This window comes from Felis catus, chromosome E3 (assembly GCF_018350175.1).
Source record: "Felis catus isolate Fca126 chromosome E3, F.catus_Fca126_mat1.0, whole genome shotgun sequence".
NCBI classification, from domain to species: Eukaryota; Metazoa; Chordata; class Mammalia; order Carnivora; family Felidae; genus Felis; species Felis catus.
Genome location: NC_058383.1, coordinates 14539502 through 14552011, shown reverse-complemented (window position 1 = coordinate 14552011; position 12510 = coordinate 14539502). Strand labels below are relative to the sequence as shown.

At 48.6% G+C, this 12510-nt stretch overlaps 1 protein-coding gene across 5 annotated transcripts in view; it reads right to left on the bottom strand.

Moving 5' to 3' along the window:
- GALNT17 (polypeptide N-acetylgalactosaminyltransferase 17) overlaps window positions 1–12510 on the bottom strand; it is a 448562-nt gene that overhangs the window by 17286 nt on the left and 418766 nt on the right. For all 5 annotated transcript variants that reach the window (XM_011290337.3, XM_023246705.2, XM_045048142.1 and 2 more), the window contains one exon: window positions 9439–9534. In XM_011290337.3, the coding sequence (XP_011288639.1) occupies window positions 9439–9534 (96 nt within the window). The remainder of the gene's footprint in view (window positions 1–9438; window positions 9535–12510) is intronic.

Sequence of the window (12510 nt, the reverse complement as noted above, 5' to 3'; positions counted from 1 at the left end):
AACCTGGACCATGTTCTCAAATTTTTTAATTTTTGCAAATATGCAAAAATTTGATAAGTAAAAAAAAAAAAAATACTGGTGGTTGGACTCAGCCAATCGCCAAGCTATTTTATACAATAACACCTTAATTAACTATGAATTCCTAGGTGGTAGGAGTCTCCATGTCTCATCCATCTTTCCAAATAACCCGCTTTCCAGGTAACACTGCCTTGAAGAACTGAACCAAGCTAGAAGTCTAGCTGAATGATGGAAGGCTCACGTGTCCCAAAACCTGAGAACTGGAAGGAACCTTGGATATCACTGGTCCAATCTACTGCTTGCAAGGTATACGAGGATTTGAGGTGCTCAAAGTGCCTGGGGATGTTCAAGTTTTCACTGCTATTTGTTACTGGTTTTTATAGCCTCAAAAAGTAGAATACTGTGTACCTAACTGGCTCTTGGAAAACTGAAGCTTTCCCAGGGTCTCACGTTCAGCACCATGGACAGCATCTTTATATGACATGTGCCGTGGACCTCGTCTAAGAACTTTGCATCGATTAGCTTGTTTAACTGACACAGCATCTCTATGAGGTGGATACTATTATGAAATTTACATTACAGAGGAGGAAACTGAAGTACGAGGAGCTTCAGTGTCTTGCCCAAGATCACAGCTTAGAAGCCAACCACACACAGAAAGGTACCTCTCGGCATCACCATGGAAAAATTAACTTTGATGTGAGATGTGGGTGAAGTATCATTTCCTGATTTCCAGTCTCGCTAAGGTGCAGAGATCAGAGATCTCCACTTAGCCATGCATGGCTCTCGTTAGCTCCTACCCACCTTGGCCCTGGAATTAGGAGCCTCATTCCCAACAGAGAATGCCATGACAAAAAGTATCTGGAGTGCGAGCGTGGGCCTTTGGATGACCATACGTCCCCCAGGTTGGAATCTCCTATCCTGTGCATGGCCAAACCAACCATTTAAGTAGGGGATAGTGAGCCCGAGCTGACGAGAACCCACATCCTTGTGCACGAAGCCTTTCCTGCAAGGCTTCTTGGGAAGGTGTTCAGTTCTTGGCTGGTTGACATTTCCATTTCCATGGAGGGCCACAGATTCAAGCCCTGCAGACATTTAATTTTGGGAGCAGTATCAGGAAGGCAAGATAGGAATCTCTTGAAAAGTAGGCTCCGTCACCTGACACTTGGCCCCTGTAGCTGCAGGAGGAAGCCAGGAGGCCATGCAGGGCAGCACTCTCAGGAAGGGGGTTGGTGATGACACCACCACGGCACAGAGAAATCTGCAAAAGGCCCTTTTCTGGAACCAATGTCAGTGTATATGGCACCCTCGGTGGTCCCCATGTGGGTGGGATTCCAGAAAGTTGTCCCAAACCTGGCACCCCTACCTTCTAAGCCAGGCAGGTGGTAGGACGGTAGATAAGAACAGTCTAGAACATTGTGCTACTGACATTTGGTCTTCCTCTGGCTTTCTCTGATGGGAACTCAGACTTCGGACACCCTGACATCTTAGACCAATGGCCTGAGCTGCACTAGCAATAAACTCTTCAAGATCTGCCCTTAACTCTGACTGGCCAGGTTCTCAGACCGTCTCCATTCTGAACAAGCAACGTCTTAGAAAATAACCATTCGACAGACGTTGCTGTTCCAAAGAAGCGCTGAAACTCTCAGCACTAAATGGCCAGGGGGTGAGGCTATTGTAATGTTTTCCTCTTTCACCGCTGCTCCTGGTAGTGCTAAGGCACTGAAGACTTCTTCACCAGTAGGTTCTACTTCCCTCTTCTTGTCCTTCAGAAGAAGGGATGTTATTAATTCAATGATTTGTGAACAGCCTAGGAAGGCAACATACTTCTTTGAAAACGCAAGGGCTGGAAGCCCACCTCGGAAATGATCATAGTTGCTTTAGGATGGCGAGATTATGGATGATTTAAATGTTTTTTTTTTTCCAAACTCATTGCAATGCTGTTGCATCTTTAGTAGAAAAGGAAAAGATTAGCAGTGACTTTCTTTGAATTTAACAGTTCTGGGCAAGGAAGGGAGAAAGGTTCAGTTGAAAATGTGGTCACCATCTGACTATTCAGTGTGAGTTTTCCTTATTCCATACCTAACATTAACACAAAATCTACCCGGATCACTTTTTGTGGTTGGAGAAAAGAATCCACTGAACTTCTAAGCAGACATAAGAGTTTTAACTAAGAATCTCTACTGGAGGGGCACCTGGGTGACTCAGTCGTCTGAGCATCCGACTCTTGATTTCGGCTCAGGTCATGATCCCAGGGTCGTGGGATCAAGTCCTGGGTCAGGCTCCATGGTGAGCATGGGGCCTCCTTGAGATTTTCTATCTGTCTCACCCTTTGCCCCTCTCCCTCCCTCAGTCTCTCTCTCTCTCTCTGAAATTGAGAAAGAAAGGAAAAAAGAAAAAAAAAAGGATCTCTCCTGGAAAAGAATTCTGATTTTCTGGAAAGAATAGTTCATCAACCCATTCTGGCAAGAAAGCAGTAATACAGTAATTCCTCCTTAACCCTGGGGTCCTCCTTAAGCAAGATAAAATTCACGTGCATTTACTTCCGAATGCCATTTAGGAAATCGGGCATTCCTGCTTCCTGTATGTGGACCTCAAGACCCACTTGTCAGGGGTAATTTAAAAAAGTGAACTGGGGATCGGAAATCAAACAGAGAAGCAAAGCTGAAGCCTCGGGGAAGTCTCAGACGTGCAAAGCGCAGGGAGGTCTACAGAGAAGGTGGGCACCAGGGACGCTCACAAAGGCTGGATGGAGGCAGGGCCTGGAAGGCAGGAGCTAACAACCTGGAAATAATAAAATCAGAAGCAGTTTGAATATTTCGAGAGAAGACGAGTCAGAAGAAGAACAACAACAAAAAAGCGCTTAATATTCCTGCTATCTGCAACGAGGCAAAATGAATTTATAAAAGTGTTGCACTGGGACGCAAGGAGAGGGTTTTTAAAGATACCGCACAGATGAGAGATGGAAATGAACGGTACAGAGACTCGGTGGTGTCATCTTTCGGATGTGTCAAAGAGCGCTGGCGTTTTCTTTCCCCTCCTCTCTCTTTTCCCTCCTCTTTTTGTCTCTGCAGGTTTCCTTAACATGGGGAGCCGCCCTCCCTCCTCCAACCCGATTTTCCCACAAGGTCTAAAGCTCCCCAGCTCTGGCCTCATGATGCTCTCCAGGAACTGAAAGGGATTCCCGGGCCTGCTTCTTACCAAATGCGAGCGGCCCGTCCCCCAAGTCACAGGTCTGTTTTCTGGGGCAAAGCCATCCTTCCGGGGGTGGTACCTTCAGTGCGCTCTCAATGGTTCCAGCCCCTGAGCCCCAATGTTTACATGACTTTGCCTGGAAGCCAAGAGGCTGCTTGGATGTCATTAACTTCCGCGTTTTCCGCGTGCCTTCCGCGTGCTAATAGCTGTGGGAGCCCCGTCACTCCAGGGGGGCACCAGCGCCTTCCTGGCACAATGCATCATCGTGACAAGGTGTTTGGATGATGTATCACTTAAAAGATGAAGCCATCAAAGAATAAGTCGAAGATCAGATTAAATTTAATTACAGGATAAAAGAATTCTCATCTGTCATTCTGGTGATGAATTCGCCGAGGGCAAGGAATGGGAGCTTCTCTGAAAAGGAGGGGGAGGAAGAATAAGACGTATTGATGGGGGGGGGGCAAGCAGAAGAGAGACCTCCGATACCTCCCTGGAGTGCAGGGAGTCACAGGGGCCCTTGGGACAGAGCCTGACACCCCTCTCTGTGATACACACCTCCGAGAATGTTCCGCCACAGCTAGGGGCTGTTTCACGGGGAGCGCCTTGAACGCCCAGGGGACCACCGACTCCAACCTTGTGCTGGCGTGCCGGCTGTGGGCCTCGGCTCAGGGAGGAAACTGTACCAGAACTGTTGCCTGGTGGGCCGTTCCGGGAGGTGAAGTTGGGCCTCAAATTTGGGGACAGAGGGAGGGATTAATCACGAAGGGGCTCAAGGGACTTCTGGAGGTGGCAGGCCTCGATTGAGGTGGGTGACCTGACGGCATGTGTCAGGGAAACCTTGCAGTTTCGCTAACAAGAATGAATTTACCGCGAAAACGGAAAAAAAAAAAAAAACCCAACCCCGATTATATAGAAGTGGTAGTATTATAAACCGGAAAGAAGAATTCGGTTGGGACACTGGGCCTCATGTCGGGCAAATACAGATGTATCTGACCCGTAAGTCACACAGCCTGGCCCGTAATGGACGCCCAACAGACGGTGTTGACTGAGACAGGAAAACACTTGGAGATGACAGCATGCAGATTCTCAGGCCGTAGCTCCAGGAGGTCTGGGGTTGGACTCACGGGCCAGTCGGCTTTTGTGACGCGCCGTTGGTGGCTCACGGCTCTCTGGATCACACCCGAGATGCTCAGGGGGGAGCCCCGGCCCCTCATCCTGGCACCCAGGGCTCTCAGTACCCTGTCCCTACTGGTTGCCCTACAACAACCATATCACTGTCCCCCGAACATGCCATATGCATGTTCCCCCCACCAACCTCCATGCCTCTGCCCTTACCTCTTGCCTAGCATTGTGTCCGTGCTCAACACAGGTCCTTCCACCATGCCTTCCCGTGGGCTAGCGAACCATGGGGGCTCACTCAAGGGAATGAGACAGGCTCCCCAGAACGCGCCAGATGCCACAGCCCAGGGTTCACGACCAGGAGTCACAGGACTTGAGTTTGAAAAATGTCATGGCACTACCTGGACCTCAATGTTCTCATTGTTGTAAAATCGGGAGTGGAGGCGGGGGGGAGGGACTACCCACTTGGTAGGATTAAACATATCACTAAAAACAGAAATGGGTTTACGGCCAGCATGAACAATTTTTTAATGTTTATTTATTTATTTTGAGAGAGAGAGAGAGAGAGACAGCATGAGCAGTGGAGGGGCAGACAGAGAGAGAGAGGGCGAGAGAGAATCCCCAGCAGGCTCCACGCTGCCAGCGCAGGGCCCGACACAGGGCTCAAACCCACAGACCGTGAGATCATGACCTGAGCTGAACTCAAGAGTCAGACGCTTAACTGACCGAGCCACCCCGGTGCCCCTATCGCCAGCATTTCTATTCCCTGTCTCCGCCCAGCCATGGCTCTGGCCCAGTGCTCAGGGCTGTGCCATGAAGCTCTGGGCCACAGTCCGTTGGGACCTCAGCAACAGCTCAGCAGCAGAGGCTCAAGAGAGCAGCCCAGAGCCATTGGGGCTGTTTAAGGGTAAGAAGGAAGATGCGCATGTGCCTGGGGGCCCCTGGGGGCAGCACTGCCCACCCTTCTCTCTCCTTGACCTTGGTCCTCAAGGGAAATCAGAAGGAGTGGCCGGGGGTGGCTGACAGGTTGACCGGGTGGATGGGGAGGGAGCAGGAAGGGGCTGACAGAAGAGGCCAATCTCACGGCTGATAGGCCTGCAGGGCAACCACCTGACCTGGGCCCAGATCGGCAGCCTGGAGCCGGGTGGGGGAGCCGAGGGCCTCCTTAGACAAGAACCCCGGCTCTCAATAAGGTCGAGCTGACACCAGAGGCTACTGCTGCATCGTTGACACCCCATTTTTAGGTAAAACTTGAGCTCGAAAAGAAACGGGCACGTGTCCAATCCAAATTAGTAACCGGACAAGAGCGAGGCTGGTCAGCAGCTCGCTGATAGACACTTGTGAGAGAGCAGGCTCTCCGAGTGGCAAGGAACCTTTTCCATTTTGTTGGCAAACACATGTTGGAAGACAGGAGATCACCCTCCTCGGTGCTTATTTTCTCTCTGTTTAATTGCTGTCGGCTAATAAATTACGACCGAGAGTCCATTAATTAAGCTCACAATGTCCGTGGAGCACCAGTTTCTTCTTCGGGGAGTTGCTTCGTTCCAGGAGCTTTGATTCAATCTCTGTTTGCCCAGAGCACTTTACGGAGCGGTTTTAAAAGATGCCAAGGCGCGTGACTGGTGGGGAACTCACTCCCAGCGCAGAGGGAGTGGTTTTGCAAGGAGGGGGAGGAAACCTTGATGAGCGACGGTGGGGGGGTGGGGCGCAGCCTGGCAGCCGGAGAGAAGTACCCAGGGTGCCTTCTCAATTCAGAACATGTGGTAGAACAGAAAACAACATTAGACTTACTTAAAAAAATCAGCTGATGGGGGGCGCCTGGGTGGCGCAGTCGGTTAAGCGTCCGACTTCAGCCAGGTCACGATCTCGCGGTCCGTGAGTTCGAGCCCCGCGTCGGGCTCTGGGCTGATGGCTCAGAGCCTGGAGTCTGTTTCCGATTCTGTGTCTCCCTCTCTCTCTGCCCCTCCCCCGCTCATGCTCTGTCTCTCTCTGTCCCAAAAATAAATAAACGTTGAAAAAAAAAAATTAAAAAAAAAATCCGCTGATGGAAAACAACCATGGTCCCCTCCTAGGTGTTCATCCCAGCGCTGGGGCGCGTTGCGGGGGGGGGGGGGGTCAATGGACAGCCTCCCTTGCTTTTTCATTCTATAATCCACTAAATGGCAGGAGAATTCATTGGAAAAAGCCCTGTGTGCAGGTGGAACCCAGGAAAGATGAATTCCGGAGCCGCACCGGGAAGCCCTCAGATCTCTGGGAGACATTTATTAGACCACCTTGATTCCTTTTCTCATGCCCAGAGGTTGGCTTCACAGGCCAGTTTTTGGTTATGCAGATATCTAAACATGACAGGGTCTGTTATGCCACAGTTAGCAAGTACTTAGCTCAAATGTTACCTGTTAGGAACAGTGGGTGGAGAAACCTGGGAGTTAAGTATTTTTCCAAATGCTACTCCCCGCATCTCCCGAATGACAGTCACATACAGCAGTGTGGTTCAGAAGCCGGCATCCCCAGGGCTTAGCGTCCAGGCTCCCGCTGCCCTCCTGGGGCGATACCACCATGTCCCGATGTCCCCCTCCCCGCCAGCTCACCCAGCACCAGTTGGGCTCGATTGCCAGCTTGTCATATGGCCTGTCCCAAGATGCGGCCTCTTAAATGTCTGACTTGACCATTCCTTGCAGGCCACGGCTCCCCACCTCCACTGCCCGGGTCACCAAGGCTTCTAGGGTCCTTGTCACCTCCAGACCCTGCGAGGGAAGAGCTGGAGAGTCAGCGGGGGCCGATGGCCAGGATGCTTCCGTAGCATCCACACCTCTCTGAACTCCTCCGAGAGTTCAATCTAAGCCTGATCTAAGCTGTCACCACCACCCGCCCCGCGCCCCTGGTGGTTCCCTAGTACCCCCAGAGTCGAGTCCCACACTGGTCAGGCCAGCATCGTGGCATCATCTGGGAACTTGTTAGAAATGCAAAATCTCCCCTCCCACCCCAGGCCCCCTGACTCAGAAGCTCTGGCGGGGGGGGGGGGCAGAAGTTCAGAAGCCAGAAGGCTCTCACAGGCCTTCCAGGTGATTCTGCTGCGCCATGAAGGCAAGGACCTGTGTCTTGGAGCATGCCTTCTCTGGCCTTGGGAGACCCACCTCTCCATCCCCTTCTGCATGATCTCCCAGCCAGCCCTCCCCTCTCGCAACTCTGAGTGCCAGCCATGCTGGGCCACCTTCTGTGTTCCAGCCCCCGGCTATCTTGTTCTTTCCACACTTCCTATGCTATAGAGTCTCCTGTCTCTTTGTCTCTTCCCTCAAGTGGAACCCATCTGAGAGCAGGGAATCAAAGCCTACCCACCGCCATATATACTCGTGACCAGCACCTGCGGTCAGTGAGAAAGATACACTTGTTGAGCGAATGGATAAATGAACGGAGACACTCCCTGGATTCGTTAGTCCCTAATGCCTTTGCTCGGAGTGCCTCCCTGTGGAGAGCCTGGTCGCTCTCCTGCTCCCCACGCGTGCTTTTAGCCAAGTAAATCATCTTGACGTACATGGGTTGGGTTTGAACGTAGAGCACTTTAGTCAGGCTGGAGGGCGTGGGTTCTCATCTGCTTTGCTCACAGGCACTCGCTCACAGGCACTTGCTCCTCTGTGCCTCAGTTTCCCCATGCTGCCTGTCAACCCCCCAGAAGCCAAGGGCTCAGGATTCGATCTGTCTCGCAGTACCCATTATCCACCTTCAGAGGACCTGTCACACACTGAAGGGATGCTGAAGGTCTGGACTATCAGAACTCCCTGCCACGGGGCAGCCTGCGTGGTTCAGTCGGGTAAACGTCTGGCTCTCAATTTCAGCTCAGGTTCTGATCTCACGGTTCATGGGATTGAGCTCCACGTTGGGCAGCTCAGAGCCTGCTTGGGATTCTCTCTCTCCCTCTCCCCTGCTCGCGCTTGCTCCCTCTCCCTCAAAATAAGTAAGTACACTTAAAAAAAGGGAAAGAACTACCTGTCATGATGGTAGAGAGAACACAATTCCTCTCCTTCCAGGTATTGGCTTAACGGGAAGCAAAAGTGCCAGGAACAGAGGAAACCCATGAGCTGTAACGAATGCCTGCTTGAATGTGCACGCGTGACTCCTGAATGTGAATTGGCAACTGAATGTCTTTGGGTTCACGGAACAAGAGACGGACCAAGGGAGCTGACGGGGCATTTGGTCCAGTGTCTTCCTATTACAGAGGAGCAAACTGAGATCCAGAGAGAGGGAATCACTGAGTCTGGCTCAGAATCACCTGTCTGGTGCTCCACGAGGACCGCGTCATAAATGTTTTCCCCGTTTGTAGCCTGCCTTTTATTCCTATTAGTTGACATGAAAAAATGTCTTAAACTTTTGTGAATGTCAAGTCTAATGACATTTTTGGGTACGTTTTCTCCCAAATCTCAGACAATTTCTGCCAAGCTCTTTATTCACACACATGCACACACATACATACGTAAACAGACACGTATGCATACATGCGCGCACACACCTTGGGTTAGCACAAAGTTGCCGAGGGAAATTCATTGACTAGGCTCTATTTTCACAATGTTGGTCGAATGTGTTGCCCTTTTTGAGTTATTCTGTGTTCTCCTGAGAAACCGGAGAACGCGTGTGTTCTCTGAAATGTTACTACCGGCACGTTTCTCTTCCCCAGTTAGCGCTTAGCTCTTGTACTTACAGACCCGGTCACACTTACCACCCAGCTGGTCCTTCGGGATGAACATGTCAGGCATGTTCTCATGAGGAAGTCTGTTATTTCTTTGAAGTACGTATAAGCGGGCATATTTAGTTATGATTAGAACGTATGCCCATGTGGCAGATACTTGCCTAATTGCACATGACTCTGAAATGTATTCACATTCTCTATCCGGTATGCAGTGTGCCCATTGATCCTCTTAATATCTGTGCTGATGCAAACGCTCATGAATCTTTTCCCAACTGCTATGCAGGAACAACCAGAATGCACCAACCCCTGCCCTTCTCCTTAAAATCTCAGAACACAGAACAGCTACAAAGTAGAGAACAACAGATGCCCCACAGATCCTCTGGAGGCTGGTGATTTTACTCCCTTCCTGGTCAGAGATGGGCTCCTACCTGGGGTCCCCAGCCATGGCATGGGTACAGTATTGCTGTGTGGTTCTCCAGTGGCCCCTGGTCCAAGCAGACGTCTTTAGCCTTGTTGTTTCGAAGCTGTAGGAATAGGCAAAACATCACCCATCAGAGCTCATCTGGTGGAAATTCCGCTGCCCAACCCTTGTTCCGCCATGACTTGGTTCAGACTTTTCTGTGAGGTAATCATTTTGGCAAGAAAGACAAAGTCCTTCAACGGACGGTGTGGGCATGAGCGCTCTGCCTGCGACACCCCTAGCCCCTGCTGACACACAACTCCCCCGTCCCCAGCACAGAAGAGAAGCCTAGGGAACATCTGGACATAGGAACACCAGTTACCCACTGGTTATCCAGAGTGGGCCTCGACACCAACACTGCTTTTAATAACCCCGGGAATCATGGGTCAGTTTCTGAAGTCACTGCTGGCATGGAGGCATTAAAACCAGTAATCCCCCAAAGCAAACAAAAACCCTGCTGCTGAGCAACAATTTATTTATATATTTCTGTACTTATCTACATATTCAAAGAATACTTACTGGATGCCTAGACGGTGGCAGGTACCATGCTAGGTGTTTGGAACGCATCTGTGGCAGAACGGACGGAAGTCCCCAAGACAAAAGCCCAGAACCTAGCTACGCACATCTCTCTGGGAACACGGAAGAATTTGTCTCGTTGGAACCTAGACTGGTGTCCATCCCACCCGCCATGTTGCAATCTCAAACCGGAGGGAAAACGTTGTTGGTCTTACACTCGGTCTCCTCCATGGAAACCAAACTAACCAGAGACAAATCAAGAAGGGAGGCAAGGGGCACTTGGCTTCTGTGCTCCCAAACTGTGTTTAGGTTCAGGCAACTGAGCAGAGTTTCACTGCCTTTTTTTTGTTTGTTTTAAAGATTACAAAAATAACCCCATCCTACTGAGATATCTTGAAAACTGTAGAAGAAAGTAACAATCGCTCACCATCCTTTCCCAAATTCGGTTAATTTTTTTTCCCTAATTCTGAGACAATTTCGTTTTGTTCAAGTTGGACCGTAATGAGCAACTGTGTAAAGCTTGTTCACCCTTCAGGTTTTATTAAGAAAATAATCCTAGAACTGCGGTTACGGTAGCAGAAGGTAGGGCTGCCTTAATGTTCTTAAAACCTGCCGTCCAAATCCTTTCCGGGAGCTTCAAACTAATTTCTATTCCCGTCCACAAGGTATGTAAATACTTATTAGTCCTGAGTTTCATGCTTTAAAAATATTGTGTTGGTCAAAGTATACAAACATCCAAACTTAGATGCTGGGGAACCTAGTGCACAGCATGGTAATCATAGCCAATAATACTGTATCACATACTTGGAAAATCACCCAGCGATTAGATCACCTTAAATGTTCTCATCACCAAAAAAAGAGATGGTAATTAGGGGATGTAACAGGTGTTAGCTAACTCTATGGCAATAATCACTTTATAATATGTAAGTGTGTCAGATCAACATGTTGGACCCCTTAAGCTTATATAGCTTTATATGTCAATTATATCTCAATAAAGCTGGAGGGAAAAAAAAGAAAGCTGCTTGGAAGAAAAATTCTAAAGAAATTGGCGGGGGTATTGCTTTAAACCCAAGTTACCAAAAATGTATGCAGAGGGGTAGAAGTGATGAATCAGATATGTTGCACAAAAGGTCCCAAGCAAGAGATCTCTGCTGAGTCGCCTTGGAGCCCCGTGCTGTGTTTTAGTTCTTTTGTAGATGCTTTGAGGACACGCTCACTGCCGATGCTTTCAATGAGGCAAAGGATAAATTACGTGGGAAAAAAACCCAAGCAAACTTCTGAGTCACAAAGTAATTCAGAAGAATTAAGATGTTGAAAGTGATAACATCTACCAAATGTATTTTGCTTATGTCTTTTTTTTTAATGTCTACACAAGAGCAGTATTATAAAAATGTGTCCAATGGAGTCTAATGAAGCTTTTAAGAGAAGTATAAAATAAAAATTACAGGTGATAGAGAATATTGTTTTGAGAGGTGAGGAAAGACATTCTTGTTTTTATGAATTGACAATTAATAGGAAATTGGAGAGTTTCAAGTTTAGCAATTGTTTCCCTTTTTAAGAATTATCTGCTTATTTCCCCATTGGGATCTCCGGTGGTTTTATTGTAGATTTAGAAGCGCTCCTAATATATTAAGGATATTGTTTTTATGGCATATTTGTTCCCCATAATGATTTCAGAATGCCAGGCTTTTCAATTTTGTCTCTAATGTTTATGCAAAGAAATCTATTATTCAGTAACTTAATAAATATTATGGAGGGCCTCATACGTGCCTGGGACTGTGCTAAGTTCAATGAATGCAAAAATAAACAACACAGTCCTTGCCCTGAAACAGTCCATGGTCTGGAGAGACAGACACAGGAAGAGCTCATGCAAGACTGAATTTTTGCCAAGACAGCAACGAAAACACGTCCCCATTCTATCTGTATATTATTATATTGCTGTATATTATTATGCTGCACCTGTATGCTTTATGCATACCGTATGTGCATGGTCTTTCATATAAATAATGGTAAGAGAATAACAAAGATGAATAAAATCAAACAAGGGGCAGAGGCACTTCAGGCCACGAGGACAGTATGAGCCAACCACAGAATTTTGACCAAAGACCCGGTGAATGTTTTTGTGCTCACTGAGTTGCTTTTACATGTGGAAAAGCAGTATCTCATACATGGAAGAATCAGGACATAAAGCGGGCACATGACTTTCTTTAAAAATTATGTTAAGGCAGGGGCGCCTGGGTGGCTCAGTTGGTTGAGCGTCCGACTCGATTTTGGCTCAGGTCATGGTCTCACGGTTCAGTTGATGAGTTCAAGCCCCGCACGGAGCTCCCCGCTGATGGTGTGGAACTTGCTTGGAATTCTCTCTCTCTCTTGTTCTCTCTCTCTTCCCCTCCCCTGCTTGCGCTCTCTGTCTCTCTCAAAATACATTAAAAAATTTAAAAAATCATGTTAAAGCATTCCAGCTAATAGAGGTGAATAGACATATAAAAAGCAAGGGAAGGTGGCTTACTCTGTAAGTGGGCCT